Raw genomic sequence first — 20,272 nt, forward strand, 5'->3', positions numbered from 1 at the left:
AGGAACAAATACTATTAAGTATTTACATGATATTCCTGTAATTCTATTTTCATCCATTAGTTGTCACTCTTGCCTCACATTCACCGCAGGATATACAGTAGGACAAACACCAAGGACTAACTGTGATACCTCCAGAGTAGAGATGACCTCCTCTCCGACCTTCTTGACCGTGACCGTGTGCCTCCACATGTCCGGGTTGATGATATGCGACTGCTTCTCCTTCTCCACCTCCTTCTCCCAGCGCACCATGATGGGCTTCTCACCATGGGCCTTGCAGCTCATCTCAATCTTCTCACCCTTGGTGGCCAGCGTGTTGTTGGGGTACGACGTGATCATGGCTGGTACTAGAGACACACAGGTGGGAAGGGAGGGGGTGAAATTTATATCTAGCTGTTTACTATATATACAAGGGGACATCAACATACACACACATACACACAATCCCATCTCTTGAACCCTGAAACAGCCATTTTATAGTGGAAATCTTTTAATGCGCCGCTGCATGTGTGATGTTATTCACCATGACAGGCCTAGGCTTGCAGTCAATTACAGCTCATCTTTTATTCAACCCAAGCTTTTTTAGATGAAGACATGCAGAAAAATCATCTGAAGTTGCCGTTTTTTTTTATTCTACACTCACAATCTAAAGCTGTAACCTCTTCCCATAGACGACGTACAGTATGTATTTATAATCACTGAAAACAACAGACTAAATGTTCCTGTTTTTAAACTTTCCCAAAGTGAAAACCTGGACTCATGATTAGTCTACGAACACAATGACTCTGTGTGGGTCCGCTCTTTTGTTTCTTTTTCCCCCCTCGCACAGGACTGCAGATGGACTTTCGACAGCCTAGTTTAAAATGCTTCGCCCTCGAGGCACTGGGACAGGAGTCTAATGGAAATATCGATGCTTTGTAATGAAACAGAAGGGTACAGAAGATATAGCTCAGAGAAAGAAGCTATTAGGCACAAATGGATATGCACAGTTAATCACCTCTATTTATCATTCTCATTAGTTATATTTAGCATACACTTTGCTTTGGTTAAGGTTGGCAGGCATTTAATCAGCAAGTCATGTGAGCCGCTTCTGACGATAAACACCGCTCTGTGATAATTCTTAATATAATGTAGTGTTCTATCTGTTAATCTGCATCATTGGCTTCCCAGACATCAGTATGGATGGATCAGCATGGATCGACCGGTACTCGCCTCTGGCGAAAGACAACAACGAAAAGAAAAAAAAAAAATCACTACACAGCTGTGAAAAATGTATAAATTATATATGTGTCGAGTATTTCTTTGTAATGAGTGAATGCGGTATCTGAAAAGGCTGACGGAGAAACCAGTGTATAATAAGGATAACAGGAAACAGTGCTCCAGTTTCTTTCCAGCTGCTTTGAAATTTTTTATCTTTTAATTCTAACATCTGACTTTTTTTTTTACATTTACATTCATGCCATTTGGCAGACACCCTTATCCAGAGCAACAGTGGTTTTAAGTCTCTATCGAGGAATACATTAACACCGGTTCACAAATGCCACTTTTCCACCAAAAAGACCCGGGTGCTGGTTCAGAGCTAGCACTGGTGCCGGTTCAAAGTTGGTTCCACTGGCAAACCTTCTAAGAACTGGTTTGCCTTTCCACCGGCTAGAGAGCCGTCACAGAGCCGAGGATGACGTCACTGTATACGTGTCACGTTACACAGCAACGTTAGCGCAGCAGCGACAAACACAAACACATCAACAATGGCAGATGTTGCTTTACTGTTAATGCTCATGGCTTTGTGAACCTACATTAACACCCAAACGCAGCGAATCCAACATGTACGTGCAGCTCCATGTAATCTGTATAAACGGAGGTTGTAATGGAGAAAGTACATAACATTATTTTATCATTAACACAGAAAAAAGTTAGCCTTAGCATGTAGCTACTTACTATCATGTGTGCTGATAATGTATCATATCGCGGTAAAGTAAAAGTGTATTAAACATTAGTATATTTAAGGTACATTATCAAATGCGCTAACAGTAGCCCCGCCCACAGCCCCTGACGTAAGCGGTTCTTAAGTCTAGACAAGCAAAGTTTTGGTGCTACTTAAGAACCACTTTTCCTGGTTCAGAGCCGGTGCTTTGGCTGTCGAAAAAGAAAGAACTGGTTCTAAATTAGGCTCCGAACCAGCACTCAAACTGCCTCGGTGGAAAAGGGGCAAAAGACTAAAACTATCAACCTAAAACTTCTGTTTGTTTGAAGATGTCAGTGTTCAGACATCTATGGGAAGTTTATTCCACCAGGAGTCTTGCTGTATTCCTACATCTTACAGAGATGGTGGGACCGGTCAGGCAGTGCTTTTAGATCTGAGGGAGTGAGGAGCAGCTGGTCCATTTTTGGCTTCCTAGGCAAGCATCAGTGTTTTGAATCTGATGCGTGCAGCTACCGGAAGCCAGTGGAGGAGCACAGCAGAGGGCTGACTGGTGATCAAGTATGAAATGCCTATGAAATAAAATAAAAATGCTTTGACAAGTCAGTGCCTTACAGGAACCTACAGGCACACAAGCCACAACTCCTCTGGAGAGACTGACAGGAATATAGGTCACACTTTCTTCTTTTCAGGTACTGATTCGCACAGAGGCCACGCCTCCTCTACTTTGACTGACAAGCACATAGGATACGCCTTCTTTTCAGGTACTGATAGGCAAAGCGATACACCTCCTTCTCAGGAATCGGCTAGAACAGTCTACTCAACTGGTGTTGGCTCAGGCTAAAACCAGTCTTCTGTCTGATGGACTACAGCAAAAAACTTAATAATGGGTTTTGAAAATGGCAATAATAATGTGAAATACTTGTGCGTGTGGAGTTTGCATGTTCACGCCGTGGGGTTTCCTCCGGGTACTCCGGTTTCCTCCCCCGGTCCAAAGACATGCATGGTAGGTTGATTTGCATCTCTGGAAAATTGTCTGTAGTGTGTGAGTGCGTGAGTGAATGAGAGTGTGTGTGTGTGCCCTGTGATGGGTTGGCACTCCGTCCAGGGTGTATCCTGCCTTGATGCCAGATGACGCCTGAGATAGGCACAGGCTCCCCGTGACCCGAGGTAGTTCGGATAAGCGGTAGAAGATGAATGAATGAATGAATGAAAAGCTGTTTACACTGAGAGACTGAAATGATAGTAATTCTGAAAGAGGTGCAGCGGGATTTGTGTATCACTTCCTCTCTACATAAAGATTGAATGCAGCAGCACTTTATTTCACCAGTCTGTCCAAACCTGTCAACTTGCAATGTTTCAACTTTCATGCTAATGCTAATTACATCATAAACAGTTCCTGATTCATTACTTTCTGTCAATCCCAGTCTTAAATACATACTAAAAACCATGTAACTGGAATCTTTAGTACGGTCTCCGATAAAGGAGAAAGAAGTCCCGAAGAGCCTACTGTACGTTAGCCAGGGTATGATGGAGTTTGTGGTCTCTACTTAGCATTTGCTCCTTAGGGAATCCTGCCTGTTTTTCTTCAGTCATCTCCCCCATGAGCCGGGCTCCCCTCCTCCGGCCCCATCCCCCTTTCACCTGCACATGTTACCATGCCAACAAGCTCCGGGTGCTCTCTCTCACTCTGTGCTCATGTCAATGGAGACAAAGAATAGAACAAACACAGGATTGATTTTCAGAGGCTCACAGCAGCCGATGCTCGTGTTCATATAATGGAGAAAATACGCCTGAGATTAAGTTTTCATTCATTCTACAACAGCCAAAATAAGCAAAATTAAAACCACTGACAGGTGAAATGAAGAACATTCATTATCTCCTGTTAATGGCATGGGATGTATTAGGTTACAAGTGAAGAGTCCGGTCATGAAGTTGTTCTGTTGAAAGGAACATACTGTACTGTACAGAGCACCACAGTTTGTTGTGTAACTGCAAAGTGCCCATGCTGAACCCTGTACACCACAGAAAGAACATACGATGAGCATGTGAGCATCAGAACTGGACAACGAATTGGTGACAGAAGGTGGTCTGAAGAATCAGGGTTTTTTTTCCATCTTGTTTACCTTGGGAAGAGATGACTCAAAGATGGGAAGCACTATAGGTGGAAGGCAAGCCAGCAGAGGCAGTGTAATGCTCTGTGCAATGTTCTTCTGGGAAACCCTGGGACCTGCCATTCGTGTGGATGTTACTTTCAGGACCTACCTGAACATTGCTGCAGACCAACTGCACACGTGCATGACAGCAGTGTTATTTAATGCCAGTGGCCTCAACATTGTTCAGGAACGGTTTGAAGAACATGACAAAGAGCACAGTGTGTTGAACCGGTCTCCATATTCCACAGATATCAACTGAACATTTGTGGAATGTGCTGGACAAACTGGTCTAATCCATGAAGACCTTATGTCACAAGTTACAGGATATAAAGTATCTGCTTCTCGCCAGGGCAAACCTTCAGAGTTCAGGAGCCGTCATTAGGCAGTTGGTTTTGATGTAATGGCTGATTCATTCATTCATTCATTCATTCATTCTCTACCGCTTATCCAAACTACCTCGGGTCACGGGGAGCCTGTGCCTATCTCAGGCGTCATCGGGCATCAAGGCAGGATACACCCTGGACGGAGTGCCAACCCATCGCAGGGCACACACACACACACTCTCATTCACTCACGCAATCACACACTAGGGACAATTTTCCAGAGATGCCAATCAACCTACCATGCATGTCTTTGGACCGGGGGAGGAAACCGGAGTACCCGGAGGAAACCCCCGAGGCACGGGGAGAACATGCAAACTCCACACACACAAGGTGGAGGCAGGAGTCGAACCCCCAACCCTGGAGGTGTGAGGCGAACGTGCTCACCACTAAGCCACCGTGCCCCCCTGTAATGGCTGATTTTTAAGATTATTTAGAAATCAAATCATCTTAATCTGAGCCATATTAGAGTGCAGCCTTTCATTTTAATTACATTAATGAGGTCATTAAGGCTGTAAATGACCTGTCACTTAATGGGTTTTTGACCTCTGACCCTGAGTCCTTTGGGCCAGTTCAACATGTCACCTCAGGCAGCTTGTTGCTGGTTTTGGAAAACACATCAGACATTGTGACAGAATTCAGGAAAATATATTGATTTAGGTGAATTTTTATCCTTCAGAAGGTTAACGAATGATTATCTCCATGCTGATACTGTTATTAAAGTGAACAGCAGTGGCATGAAGACGTTTACATTTACAGCATTTAGCAGACACTCTTATCCAGAGTGACTTACTTTTTTTTTTTTCCAGTTTATACACCTGAGCAATTGAGGGTTAAGGGCCTTACTCAGGGGCCCTGCAGTGGCAACTTGGTGGACATGGGATTCGAACCCATGACCACTGAGCTACCACATCCCATGAAGAGACAGAGACCTGCCTCGGATTTAAACACATCACCTCTGGGGATGAAACTTGAGAATTTTTGGTTGAGAAATTTTTGTGTTGTTTTTCTATCGCTTGACTAGGCGAAAGGTGTGGTGGTGGGTGGAGACGTCAGTGGATTTAACTTTGTCTTGTAGAACCGTTCGGACCGTGATGTTCAACCATCAAATGCAGACAACATCTTTAAACAATTCTGAACACCCAGGTCTAATAATCCTAATAAATGTAGCCTCAGCACCCTCAGGGTTTTTATTCATCACCACTCTCCGCTCGAACGCTGATCGGAATAAAAGCGTCTGCCACGAAATGAACGAACACAATACGTAACAAGAGCAAGCGTACAAAGAAACAGACAAGTCCACTCATCTGCTGCTCCATTATGTAAATGTTTCAGTGGCAAGAGACTTTCGTAAAAGCCCCAAACGCTCTAATTGGTCCTAACTGACTTAAATAAACAATGATTGCTTGTCAGTGGGTTTTAGACAAGTGTGTTTAAAGCAAGAGAGTAGAACATCATTCGCCAGATTTAAAAGGTAGTTCATTGAAGAATTACCATTAGCAGTGTAATTTAGTCCGGCATTTAGCATAATGAGATGGGGAAGTAAGTGATTTAGAGGGCCGGACTAATGCTCTGAGCTAATCGAGTCCAATCTGTGCTTGAGCATAAAAATCAAGATCTGTGAAGTAACTGGAATTAAACCAGTGGTAATAAACCACAGATAATCCGGTTCAGCTGGTATTATACTGTAGCATATACATAAGCATTATTGATATTATTTCCTGTTCAGAAACATGACAAGAATCTTTGCATGCAAATATGAAGACATTTTTATCAAAGCCATGTAGTGGTAATCAGGTACAGCAGTGTTATTTCACCAATAGGCCACTAGATGGTGCACAGCAGGTATTTAATTCATTTATTCATTCTTCTACTGTACAGTAACCAATTTATCCTTCATACTGGGTCTCTCCTCTCTCTTTCTCGCTCTCTTTCTCTCTCTTTCTCTCTCTCTCTCTCACACACACACACACACACACACACACACACACAGAACTGAGCTCAGAATCAAGCTCAGTTATGAGGATCTTATTTAAAAAGACAATCTGTAAAGTCTAATTTACAAATCAGTCACAGCTACTAACATAAATGCTATGTTTGGTCCAAAAAAACCCCTACAAATTCTATCATGTAACGATTTATCACTCACAGCTCAGTGTGTGTGTGAGACTTGTGTTAGCTTAGCTTCTTCTCTTAGCTGTATGAGTACTACAGGGTAGTGGGCTAATCATGTCTAGTTCATGTGAAGTAATTCTACCTACTGGCTAATTCTGACATAACTAAGGATTATGACAAATATTACTGGATAATTCCAAATAAATCAGACATTAACACCACCCAAATATTCCTTTCTAAAGTGACCCTAAGCTGTAAAATCCAACACCACCTCATCTGCAGTCCTAAATACAAACACGTAACGTAGATCCTAAAAACATATCTCTGTGTGTTAACTGCTTATTAGCGGACATCACGTAACAATCCGTCCATTTTAGCATGCTGCGGTGTGCTTGTTAGCATTTATGATGGATACAAACAAACCCAGGCTTCAAACAGTGAAGCTTGCTAACATTCTAGTTCATGCTACATAAAAGAAGAGCTAAAGAAGGGATTGAATATTTTGAAGGTTGCGAGATGACAAGATTGAAATGTACATTGTTTGCTATAACAGTTTATTACTCCGAACAGAGCATGTGACATTTGTTTGCTAGCTTCTTGCCTCAAACAGAAAATGGTGCACTAGTCAGGCAGCTAGCTAATCATCGCTAGTTTGTGCTAAGTAATGCAGCCTAGTGGCTCACTCTGACACGAAGTATAGATCGGGATAAAACTTATATAGATTATTCTGCTTTGTCATCAATTACATTGAGTATGTATGCACTGATTGGTGAAGAGGAGAGTGTGTGTTGTGTGTGTGTGTGTGTGTGTGTGTGTGTGTGAGAGAGAGAGATAAGTCAAATAACATGTGCTTTTACAGCCACATTTCTACTCGTGCGACACATTTATTCTTGAGAAAATTCTTCATATCGAGCTGTCCAGAAAGAGCGAGAGAAGAGAGGAAGACAGAGACAGATGAATACTTGGAGAAAAAGTAGGACGAAAGAGACAGACCCAAAAAGAATAACAAAGACAGCATGGATGGATAAAGAAGGAGATCATAATAGACAGACACGGAGGAAGGAAGAGAAACGTTATACGTGAATACGATCGTGAAGGAGGCGGTGAGAAAGAAAGACAAAGTGAAAAAGAAAAGGAGAACACTGAAAACGAGAAAGATGGTGAGGAGGAGAGATGACTAAAGCCTGAGGAGATGGAGTGAGGGGAGACAGAATGAAAGGCAGAATGGGATAAAGAGAGAGAGAGAGAGAGAGAGAGAGAGAGAGAGAGAGAGAGAGAGAGAGAGAGAGAGAGAGAGAGAGAGAGAGAGAGAGAGACTGCTTTCTCAGAGCTCGCTTTTCTACATGACTGCTTTTGCTTTAGTTCAAGGCTTAATGGAGGGGAGATAAGTCTTTGGCTAGTGAGCACAGAGATACAGCACACACACACGCACACACACACACACACACACACACACACACACACACACACACACACACACACACACACACACACACACACATGGTGCTGGAAGGCTACAGTAGGGCAGAAGCTCTACAACACCAGGCTACATCTGCTGCCTCTTTCCTTTACACCCCAGTGACCTTGTCTAACCTCTAACAGTAAAAATACCCCCCCCACACACACACACACACACACAACATAAAATTGTATCCCTAAGGGCAAATAACCAGCACAATCATCATCCAGACACCTTACAACCCTAGTATTATTATACAATTTTAAAGATACACTGACTGGCCACTTTAATAGGAACATCCCTACACCTCCTCCTGTATGCAGCTGGACAGGTGAAGACCAGTTAATTTTTTTTTTGATTAATCTTTGTCTACTGTAAGTCTGTGCTCATGATAGCCTCAGATTCATGTTATTGCATGACAGACGTGGAACCAGACTTGCTGTTGTAGTTCATCCACCTCAAGGTTTAGTATATGTGTTGTAGCCACATGTGCAGGTGTTCCTATTATAGTGGCCTTGTGATGGTATACTGATGAATATTAATAATGTAATCATATATAATTAATATAATAATCTAATAACGTTTGCAGGAAGAAGAGGTGAATAATTGGGCCGAGGCAGCAGCGTGACCTACTCTTGACGTTGAGGTACATGGACTTGCTGACGTCAGCTCCCACGTCGTTGCTGACCTTACAGAGGTAGTAACCGGCGTCTTCCTCCAGCACATGCTTTATGAGCAGAGAACCGTTGCTCAGCAGTTGGACCCTGTAGCCCGAGTTTAGTGCAATTGGGTGAAACTGAGGAACACCAGCACCTGCAAGAACAATCAAAATATAAAATTAGAGAACGTCATTTTGCCCTGATGCTTTCAATTAAAAAAGAACCTCACTGCTGCTTTAATCAGAGAAGAACCTCACTGTTCCTTCAATCAGAAAAGAACATCACTGTTCCTTTAATCAGAGAACCTCACTGATGCTTTAGTCAGAGAAGAACCTCACTGTTCCTTTAATCAGAGAACCTCACTGATGCTTTAGTCAGAGAAGAACCTCACTGTTCCTTTAATCAGAGAACCTCACTGATGCTTTAGTCAGAGAAGAACCTCACTGTTCCTTTAATCAGAGAACCTCACTGATGCTTTAAGCAGATAGGAACCTTATCACTGCTTTAATCAGAGACGAACCTCACTGTGTTTCGGTAAGTCAATTGTACCTTTGGAGTATTTCCACTCTATAGTGGGACGAGGTTCTCCGTCGGCAGAACAGTTGAGGATCACAGCTTTCCCATAGATCCCATCCTGGTCTTTGGGTTGGACGGTGAATCTTGGTGGAACTACACAGAAGAACATCAAGAACATTTCACAAACACATGCTTCATCACAAGAACACCTTCTCCAATGATTTCCAAAACACATACAACACTGATGGAGTTTGAGGACTAAAAGAGCGTTGAGGTGAGTACATCGTGTTCTGCTCACCCCTGACGATGAGCTGGCTCTGGTATTTGACGACGGCGGCATCATTTCGGGCGATACACGTGTACGTTCCGTTGTGAACGCGCTGCAGGTTGGAGATGCGCAGAGAGCTTGTGAAGTCGATGTTGTCGATGGTGACACCCAGGCTGGCGTTAATGGGTTTTCCGTCCTTCTCCCAGTTGATAGAGATGGGCAGATCACCTGAACGCACCACGCATGGGACGAAGACCCTGTGACCGATGGAGTAACGTGGGAACTCGAATGGCTGGATGAAGGGAGGGACTGAAGAGGAGGAGGAGGAGGAAGAGTAAAATAAACTACATACAACTTTCATTCAGCTGCACTCAAACTCAGTTATTCACTACACCGAGTGTAAGAATTACGATTAATAATAAAAGCACACAGGTGCTAAAATGGACCAGTGTAGAAATAAAAATGATTTATGTAATAGAATTCATTCATTCATTCATTCATCTTCTACCGCTTATCCGAACTACCTCGGGTCACGGGGAGCCTGTGCCTATCTCAGGCGTCATCAGGCATCAAAGCAGGATACACCCTGGACGGAGTGCCAACTCATCACAGGGCACACACACACACTCTCATTCACTCACGCACTCAAACACTACGGACAATTTTTCAAGAGATGTCAATCAACCTACCATGCATGTCTTTTGACCGGGGGAGGAAACCGGAGTACCCGAAGGAAACCCCCGAGGCACGGGGAGAACATGCAAACTCCACACACACAAGGCGGAGGCAGGAATCGAACCCCCAACCCTGGAGGTGTGAGGCGAACGTGCTAACCACTAAGCCACCGTGCCCCCAGAGCCTCATCAAATATTTAAGAATTAGAAAGTAGATCATATTTTAGATTTTCCTCAAGCTCCATCTCCAGCCGTTTACCTTTCACAGTGACGTGGACGCTCTGGTTCTTAAAGACCTGCGGCTGGACCAGGACATGGCAGGCGTACTCGCCCTCATCCAGCTCCTTCTGCACGTTCAGCAGCTTCAGAGTGCCGTTGTTCTCAAATGCTCGCTGTCTGTCGTTGAAGGGCAGCAGGTTGGAGTTCTTGTACCACTTGATGGAGTAGTACGGGTAGCCGACGACATGGCAGTGGATGTACGTGTCCCGGCCGGCGATGGCAGTGAGGTTCTTCATGGGGCGTATGTCAGCGGGACCTGTCAAGATGAAGAAAAAAAAAATAAGAGAGAGAGAAACTTGTTTAAAATGATTTGGATGAATGCATCATTTCATCAATCGCAAAACCGACACTTTTCTTCTGCGTCATCTGCAAACCGAGTTTCTGTAATTACTTCGTTATTGCAGCTATCGCCTCTATTCCTTCCTCTCTCAACATTTCATTCAAACCTGAAGCCTGACACACTACTGAGACAACCTGAAAACATTCTCTTCAATAAATCTATTCATTGTCCATGTCCAGGCACGAGTGAGGCGCTGATACAGAACAGCTTCTGACCAATCAGAATAAAGATTTTAACATTGCAGTGGATTAAGAGAGACAGAGAGAAAGAGAGAGAAGAAGGGGGCATTTTAAGACATTTAAATTAAAGGCAGAGGAAAACAAGTAAGCAAATAAACGATGAGCGTGACGTGCTTCGTTACAGACGCTGACGCTTCAAAGACCTGCAGGAAAGACAGTGGATAAAAAATGTTAAGTCTGATGGAAATTATTTCACTAATAGGAACATTAATTAAAGAAAAAACATGGTATTGTTAATATATAAAGGCTTGTGTGAGTTGTGTGTGTGTTTTCGGAGGAGCTGATCTGACAAGCACCTCTTACGTTTATTCGAGCCTGGTAGGAGACCGTGCCCGCCGAGTTGTTGCAGGTGCACCGGTAGACGCCGCTGTCACGGACCTGCGTGTGTGAGATGTTCAGGTAGCTGACCACGTTGCCCTCAGCTGTGATGCTGTGGCCCATGCGGTGCCGGCTGTCCTTCACCACAACGTCGTCGTCCAACGTCCACGTCACCACCGGCTGTGGAGTCCCTTTCACGTGACACATCAAAGAGACGAACTCGTTGGGGCTCACCACTTTCTCGCTGAAGGCAGACAGGATCTTGGGGGTGCCGTCTGTCAAGAAACAAGGAAAAATGCAGGAGAGTTCTGTGAACTCCATAAGATGATCTACTAGCATGCTTACAGAGAAGATTTTGGGTGAACGAAAGCTTACGAAGTGTAAATATAGCTTAATAATCTTAAATTTGGTTTACTGTAACCTCATACAGAATATTTGACTAGATGTTTGCTAGGGTGTCAATTTCAATGAAGATTTCAAATCTCTAGCTGGAAATATCTGACTTACTAGACACAATAAAAACAGCTCTTATTAATGAATCCACACACTGGCGCCTAATTTCGTTGATGTATAAACAATGTTTACCTTCTAAAATGACCTGCACAAAGTCCTGAGCTGAGATCTTGCCCTTCCTAGCAAAGCACTGGTAAGCTCCTCCGTCGCTCTTGGCCATGCCATCCATCACCAGGTTCTCTTTGTTGATCCCGTTCATGTGGACGCTGCCCCCTGCATTGATCTTGTCGCCATTGCGGTACCAGGAGAGCTCGTATTCGTCCGAACCGGTGACGCTGCAGGACAGGGAAACCTGGCTACCCACGCTGCCTTTCACCTTCCTGGGGCTGACCACCACTCGCAGCGGCTCTGAACAAAACGGTCACACCGAGCATCAGCGATGGAGTATGTAATGCCAAATAATATGATGCACTGATACAATGAAGTGATATTTTATAAGCCACCAAATCACTATATTGTTGAATCAACTGAGACAAAGGCACAGTGATTCATGTGACGAATTACGACCAGCACTCTTCATGCAGCAAAATGATCTACGATACATATTTTTTATTTCAATTCTCACAATCATCACATTCATAGATTATATCATTATATTAGTGCAGGCTGTTTTATGGTGAATCTAATTGCGTTTAACTGTAAAGATATAAAATAATGCTGCTTCCGTCTGTAAAGTGCTGGAAGATCCTGGTAAAAATCTGGCAACCTCTGAGGTGTAAATAATGAAGAGCGCAAAAAAATCAACTTAAAGGTGGGGTCTCCGATGTTTGAAAGCCAATGTTGACATTTGAAATCACCAAAACAAACACGCCCCTAACCCAAATGGGTCCCACCCCTGTATCGATAGCTCCACCCACACATACATACATACGTAACCCAGGCAACTAATGGAAAGAAATGTGTCTTTATCATAGCTGAAGGGAAGAACAATACGATTGTAGATAAACAAGCAAACAAAGCAATAATGACACACAAACATAATCATGTAAAGGACAAAGACATATATTAGTTCTGTGTAACAAAGCAAAACCAACGTTACTCACCTATCGAGAAGGAAAAAAGCGCCTCGGCGTCTTAAGTAAAGTTGGTCACATATTCACAGATTGTGTAGTAACAGCGTTTAGCTCAGGAGTTATTGACTCGGGAAACTCCAATCTGTGAATATGTGACCAACTTCCTGCTCCTTCAGTTCTCTCCAGCGCTGGAAAGCTGATCCTATATTAACACGTCCTACTTCTTACCTTATCGTAAGCCTTTCTTCTCTTTCTTTCTTTGTTTTTATCCTCCATGTCAATGTTAAAACCGCTTTCTGCTAATGTCACACACGCACACTGAACACTCTCTCCGCCCACATCGACAAGACACGCCCCTTTCTGCTCATTGGCTACACGTTAGTTTTGATTTTTGTTTAGTTTGTCGTTCCGACTCATTTTCTGAAGCATTTCTCAAAAATCGGAGACCCCACCTTTAAGTAGGAACGTATCCGGATTCTGAATACTCAGTATAATTTCTCTGTGCAAATATTAATGTACATTTTTGTGATTTCATGGACAGAAATGTTCAAAAAGCTTCAGATTCACCAAACAGAGCGTACCTTTGACCAGAAGGCGCCCTATGACCTCAGCGTTTCCGTAGCTGTTCCACACCTCGCACACGTAGCTGCCCGAGTCGCTTGGCTGCGCTCTTTCGATCAGCAGACCGGTAACGCTCTGCCTGAAGCGTGTGTCCGGCTCCAGCGGCCTGTTGTCCTTCAGCCAACGGTATTTTGGTGCCGGATGTCCTGAAGCTTTGCACGGGAGCTCCACCCTGTGCGACGCCATGACCTCTCGTTTCTCGAATCCATCGAGGATGGCAGGAGCCGAGTTCGAGGGGTCTTCAGGGATGAGAAGCAGGAGGTATAAATATTCAGAATAAAAATGGAGGAAGATTAAAGGACATCTGAGCAGGATTTAGCAATCTTCCCGTCTTGTGGGATGGAAATCTCACTCGTTTTCTCAAATAATTTCCATGAAGACAAGCACAAAAGATCTGTCCGTTCATTATTTAAACAATTTATAAATAAAATGGCAAAACCACTGTGCTGGTCCAAGATGGCCGCTCGTGTAACTTTATGGGATGAACTGGATAAAATTTGAGGTAAAAATGTAAGAAAATCTTATTACGTTCCCCTTGTTTCTCTCACCTGGCACAAAGAGCCGTGCACTGTTGCTCTGCCTCGTCTCTGAGGTGTAGCGATGCCTCGTCATGCAGCGATAGTTGAACAGCTCGTCCTCCTTTTGCACGTCCAGGATGTACAAGGCTCCCGTGGACGTTATGAGAAATCGAGGTCCTGAAACACACACTTTTTTTTAGTATTCAGTTTTTTTGTAGGCAGTTAAAAAATTCATTTGTACAAAACAAAGCATGTGAAAAATAAAATAAAAAAATCACAGGAAAAATGAATTAAGTGTCGTGTAGAAATCATCTTAAATAAATGAATCGCTTATGAAAAAAACTTTCACATGGTTTGTGTTAGAGTTGCGTATCAGAGTGAAGTTTGTCGTGTAAAATGTGTGTGTTTGTGTAAGCGCTCAAACAGCATAAGTAAAGAGTTTAGAGCAAATCAGTGTGAGGCGAACCAGAAGTGAGGATGCTGCGATTGTAAGCTCTGACCCAGTTGGAAAGAGAGAGAGAGAGAGAGAGAGAGAGAGAGAGAGAGAGAGAGAGAGAGAGAGAGAGAGAGAGCAAGTGAGCGTGGATTAGATGTCTTTAAGGCATTTTTAGACTGTGAGCTAAATTTGCTGTTTATGTGTGTGTGTATGTATGTATGTGTGTGTGTGTGTGTGTGTGTGTGTGTGTGTGTGTGTGTGTGTGTGTGTAAATAGAAATGCATATTTATGAGAAAATGTCTGTGTTTGCTTGAAGACAATGAGATAAAAAAAAACCCGCTCCAAAATGAAAAAAAAAAAATGTTAATCTTAAAACTTATGTATGTGTTCAGGCACTTCAATGAATTTTTAATACATATTTATAGGCGAAATTTTAACCCTTAATAAGTTAAGGGTTGAAAGGAATCATAAAAAAAAACCACACCCACAACACAGAATTCCTAGATCCTGAAGTTTAGAGGCTACTCTGTATATTTGTAATGGCACACAGAGATCAAGAAGGTGTGTTAAGATTTGTATAAAGAAATCAATTTATTTATTCGTTCATCTTCCGTAGCTTTTTCCTGGTGACTCCTGGGGACACGCGCCTGTCATTGAGCATACAGGAATACATCCTGAATAGGATGCTAGTCCATCATAAGGCACACTTTAAGTCACATCTAGGGACACTTTACTGTATAGTACCAAGTCCTAATCCTGAGAGGTTTGAGAACCTGGAACAAACCAATGGGACGGACTCTCGTGTTCCAGGATCGAACACTGATCTGTTTGTGTACTATACAGCTGAAACAACCTCTTTTGTTATTCCATGGTCAAGTATTTCATTACTAAGTCATTAGACAAGTAGCTGTGCTACTTTGCTGTTGCTATGGTAACCACAAGAAATAAGCTTAGCGATTTTGTTGCTATGGTTACCACCTGTCATATCACAGTCTGTGCTGATCAGTAAGCAGAGAGAATATTTGTTGCTAAATCCCTTAACACGTTTTCCTGCATTTCGGCTTGTCCAGTTTCAATAGCCGTCGCCATGGCGATACCTGATATCATCACCGTTGCAAGCCTAATACCAGAATATCATCAGACACTTATTTCAAGTGTATAAATTTTCCTTTATTATTGTATACCAGAGATTAACGAGACAGACAGAAACATTATTGACCCTTTTTTTTTGTTACTCTCATCCCTGCAAGGCACCTCGCAAAGTGGCTGAAGTTTAAAGCACGTTTTTGGTCCTGGTGCTGAACGAGGAGTGGCTTCATTAAAGCAGACAGCTTGTCATGCTCGAATAAAAGAACAAGGAAAAGTGTGCAACATAGAGGATAAGTGCACATCAGAGACTCCGGAGACACCGTGTCCCTCTCAAACACACATACACACACTTACTGTAACAGAGGGTTAAGAAATAAATGAGTTGCAATAAAGATGTGACCGAAGAAGCATGAAAAGGACTTTTGGAGCAACGATTCTATAAATACAGACTTATAATAAGACATCATAATTTCTATAAGAGCAGCGCATTTAACACCCCAAAAAAACAACTTATAATGTTTGATTTGGTGAAATTTTAGACAACGATACATTAATGTATGATTGATGGAAGGAGTCTTCAGTGTCAGTGCATTGTTTCGTTTTCAGACATCTTCAGGACAGAGGAGTTTAGGCTTTGTTGGCTTTTTTTTTTAAACATGACATCCAGCTCTCTATGTGTGTATGTGTGTGAATGTGTGTGTGTGTTTTATTTAATCACATTAACGGGAAGAGAGAGGGAAAGAGAGAGAGAGAAAGAGAGTGAAAGAGAGAGAGAGAGCGCGAGAACAGCAACAAATTTGTTTCATAGTCATTCCATAAATGGACAAAAAATATGACATGTTCTTTAATAAGTAAAAAAAAAACGATACTTATTGGCAATTTGCGGTAATACAAGACGAATAAAACACTTCATGGAATGGAAGACAAGGAAATAATCAACATCATGGTAATAGTAACTGTGCTTCATCACACCATGTGAACTCTGAGTGTTTTCTTCCTCGTATACAGTAGACTAAGTGTATATGACGACCAGGTATATCAATTAATCCAGCATTTCTTTATCATGACTAGTTCTAACTCTGTCAAAACAAAGTATGTCACCTTGACTCGAGGCTAGGACACGTTCGCGTTCATGTCACAGGCTATTAATCGCTAGCTTTTAAATCGTCTCGTCTGTGAGAGAGCGTGAAATGAAAAGTGTGCTGCGGGATATGACTGCATTTACAGACGAGGACATGGAGGATCCACCTGCCCCAGTTTTGTTAATCTGATATCAGGAAGCTGTGTAGTGCTTACTCCGAGCGTGGCCAAGCGGCAGGTTATTGCTCAACGCTGTGCGGTTCTCCTACAGAGCAACACAACAACCCACTTCTCCTCTCCTCTCCTTTTCTGTCCTCTGGTAAATAATTCAGCACTCGCACCCCATGCTGTTCCTCCCTGACCTCCTGGGACTTTCACTTCAAAACACAGTCACACTTTTTCTTCCTCCGTCCTCCAAACACACCCAGTGTCTCTCTTTCACCCTTTGGAAAGAGGAAAAATATAACCCAGCATCTTTTATTTGTATCACTTTATTTGTATATACAGTATAAAATTTTAGCAAGTTCTTTCAGCATAATGTAAACAACTTGTAAACTTGCTAGTTAAAGTGCTAATTAAAAGCTGTTTTACTTTAGTTTAAAATATGGTTCCCAAAAAGGTGCTAATTTAGTGCTAATCTTGCAGTCTTGCTGCTTTACCCTAGCACAATTTTCATTTTATTATTTTTTTTAAATCATACTCAGAGGATTTTTCTTCTTTGCTCCATTTCAGATAACATGTTACAGCTTTGCTTCTGTGTGCTAATGCTTTTTTATTTTCCATCACTTAGCTATGTGAGATATTCTTTAACCCGGCTAACTAAATATTTTTCGCTAGCGCACACAAAAATATGAAGGAACTCAAATATTTATTTAAAACTGCTTTGTGATACTGATGGCACATTTATAAGTATCATATTAAACTATTTGAATTGATCTCTAAGGGGTCACGGTGGCTTAGTGGTTAGCACGTTCGCCTCACACCTCCAGGGTTGGGGGTTCGATTCCCGCCTCCGCCTTGTGTGTGTGGAGTTTGCATGTTCTCCCCGTGCCTCGGGGGTTTCCTCCTGGTACTCCGGTTTCCTCCCCCGGTCCAAAGACATGCATGGTATGTTGATTGGCATCTCTGGAAAATTGTCCGTAGTGTGTGATTGCGTGAGTGAATGAGAGTGTGTGTGTGCCCTGCGATGGGTTGGCACTCCATCCAGGGTGTATCATGCCTTGATGCCCGATGACGCCTGAGATAGGCACAGGCTCCCCGTGACCCGAGGTAGTTCGGATAAGCGGTAGAAAATGAGTGAGAGTGAGAGTGAAATGATCTCAAAGGGTTTCAGTAAAGCTAAGCTACGTGCTAAAGTGATGCTAATGTTACAGCTTTAGCAGTTTTATTTACATACCCATATATATACATTTATTATTTATTTTAATATCTAGTACAGCATTATTGTTACTGAAGCATCTTTAAAATTTTTATGGCTCCTTTAATGCAAAGCTAAGCTCTAATTTAGTTTTGAGCTTTTAGCAAATCTAACGGGTTGCTGTCTGGTGCCTCTTTTCCACCAAAAAGAACCGGGTGCTGGTTCAGAGCTAGCGCTGGTGCTGGTTCAAAGTAGGTTCCACTGGCGATCCTTCTAAGAACCTGTTTGCCTTTCCATCAGCTAGAGAGCCATCACAGAGCCGAGTGTGACGTCACTGTATACGTGTCACGTGTCCCAGCAACTTTAGCGCAGCAGCGGGAAACACATCAACAATGGCGGGTGTTGCTTTACTCTTAAAGTTCATGGCTTTGCGAACCTGCATTAGCATGCAAACGCGGCGAATCCAACGTGTACGTGAAGCTCCATGTAATCTGTATAAACGGAGGTCGTAAGTACATAACGGAGGTCGAGAAAGTACATAACGTTATTTTATCATTAACACAGAAAAAAAAGTTAGCCTGAGCATGTAGCTACCTACTATCGTGTGTGCTGATAATGTATCATATCGCGGTAAAGTAAAAGTGTATTAAACATTAGAATACTTAAGGTACATTATCAAATGCGCTAACAGTAGCCCCGCCCACAGCCCCTGACGTAAGCGGTTCTTAAGTCTAGACAAGCAAAGTTTTGGTGCTACTTAAGAACCACTTTTCCTGGTTCAGAGCCGGTGCTTTGGCTGTCGAAAAAGAAAGAACTGGTTCTAAATTAGGCTCCGAACCAGCACTCAAACTGCCTCGGTGGAAAAGGGGCATGGGTGATTATTGTTGAGAGCTTGGAACTTGGAAGATTTTTTTTATCATCTGTTTCTTTGTATTTTTATTTGATTATATTTTGTCACTTCTCTCTGGAAATAAAAGGAGAGAGAGTGTATATATGTGTGTGTGTGTGTGTGTGTGTGTGTGTGTGTACACTGAAGCATGGTCAATAACAAAGATTCATCGTGCTTCACTACACTACTGCCAGACCTGACAAGTCGCCCACAGCACGCAAACTCATAAAACTAATCAATGGCAGAAGTGGGATTAAAAATACACTATTATCAACAGCGCTGTATTACGTGTTACAAAGCCAAAACATCATATCATATGATACACGACAATATCTATATCCATAAAGTATTTATTATTACATTTATAGGTTTATAATAGAAATATTTATATCAAATTTGCTTTTAAGTTTATCTTAGTTGCTAATTATAAATAAAGCTGTTAAGAGACTGCAATAACACAGTAACATTGTATTGTCATGTACTGTATATCGATATAATATAATATGGTCATATTGCTCAGCCCTAACGCAATTAAAATGGAGGACTGAAACAGCAGGTCCTTTCACGGTCTACTTTATTTATAGGAATAGAAGATAAGGATGATCGTGTGTGACCTTGGTGTGGCCATAACGTGGACCCTGGGCCATCTGTAGCGACGGTGTGTGAATATATAATGATTGCTCTGACCCTCGAGCTTCGTTCCCTTCCTGTGCACCAGGTATTCTAACCTGATGCTAGTTCTCCATTTGCATCATTAGCATTACAGCCTCATTATGCTTAATACTTACAATAACATCTCAAGGTCTTAATATATAAGAGTTAAAGATACTGTGAGACTCCATTATCCAGAACAGTTAGCTGTACTATAGTGTAAAACTGTATTACATTATAATTTTATCTCCTCATTCATGATTTAACTGCTGTAGATTGAGAAGCTCCTTTAGAGCAGCGGTATATCATTTTTAGCTTCCTCTACCACCTTTGTTTTCTTTTTTAACTCACCATATCTGCTCTGAATAAATTTTTATTTGAGTTTCATTTTCGTCAACGCGGGCAGCGATAAGCTAGGATTTGTTTCAGCTGGGGACAGGAGGCTAATTTCTGGGCCAGAAAAATGTCAAACAAAAGCCTGTCATAAAGAAAGGATTGAGATCTGGTGCATGGCAATACGGCACCTCATCGTGTTTTTCAAGGTATCCTATTTATGTAATGATGTATAGCTGTTATTATGGCTATAGAAACATTTTGAAACGTTACAAACTGCAACTTTAACCGCTCCGTTGGTGCACACAGATGTTTGCAACAAAGCCGTGGCATTTAAAAGAAAAACATATTTGTTTTTTGTAGCACTCCATGGAAGCAGCAGCATCAGCAGCAGCGTAAATACCAGCTGCAGTACTACAGCGGCGTGTAACGTCAGCTCCTTCATCTCAGG

General features: G+C 42.4%; 1 protein-coding gene across 3 annotated transcripts in view; it reads right to left on the reverse strand.

Moving 5' to 3' along the window:
• Positions 1-20,272, reverse strand: part of dscama (Down syndrome cell adhesion molecule a) — a 61,406-nt gene that overhangs the window by 13,485 nt on the left and 27,649 nt on the right. Inside the window, exons 4-12 of one of the 3 annotated variants that reach the window (XM_060896443.1) lie at positions 14,017-14,163; positions 13,429-13,707; positions 11,907-12,182; positions 11,300-11,596; positions 10,405-10,680; positions 9,502-9,780; positions 9,237-9,356; positions 8,662-8,841; positions 130-344 (exon numbers count right to left, since the gene is read on the reverse strand). In XM_060896443.1, the coding sequence (XP_060752426.1) occupies positions 130-344; positions 8,662-8,841; positions 9,237-9,356; positions 9,502-9,780; positions 10,405-10,680; positions 11,300-11,596; positions 11,907-12,182; positions 13,429-13,707; positions 14,017-14,163 (2,069 nt within the window). Of the gene's footprint in view, positions 1-129; positions 345-8,661; positions 8,842-9,236; positions 9,357-9,501; positions 9,781-10,404; positions 10,681-11,299; positions 11,597-11,906; positions 12,183-12,877; positions 12,964-13,428; positions 13,708-14,016; positions 14,164-20,272 lie in introns of those variants that run through there. The other 2 variants (XM_060896444.1, XM_060896445.1) reach the window with 2 other exon arrangements.

This window comes from Tachysurus vachellii, chromosome 20 (genome assembly GCF_030014155.1).
Source record: "Tachysurus vachellii isolate PV-2020 chromosome 20, HZAU_Pvac_v1, whole genome shotgun sequence".
In the NCBI taxonomy this organism is placed as follows: domain Eukaryota; kingdom Metazoa; phylum Chordata; class Actinopteri; order Siluriformes; family Bagridae; genus Tachysurus; species Tachysurus vachellii.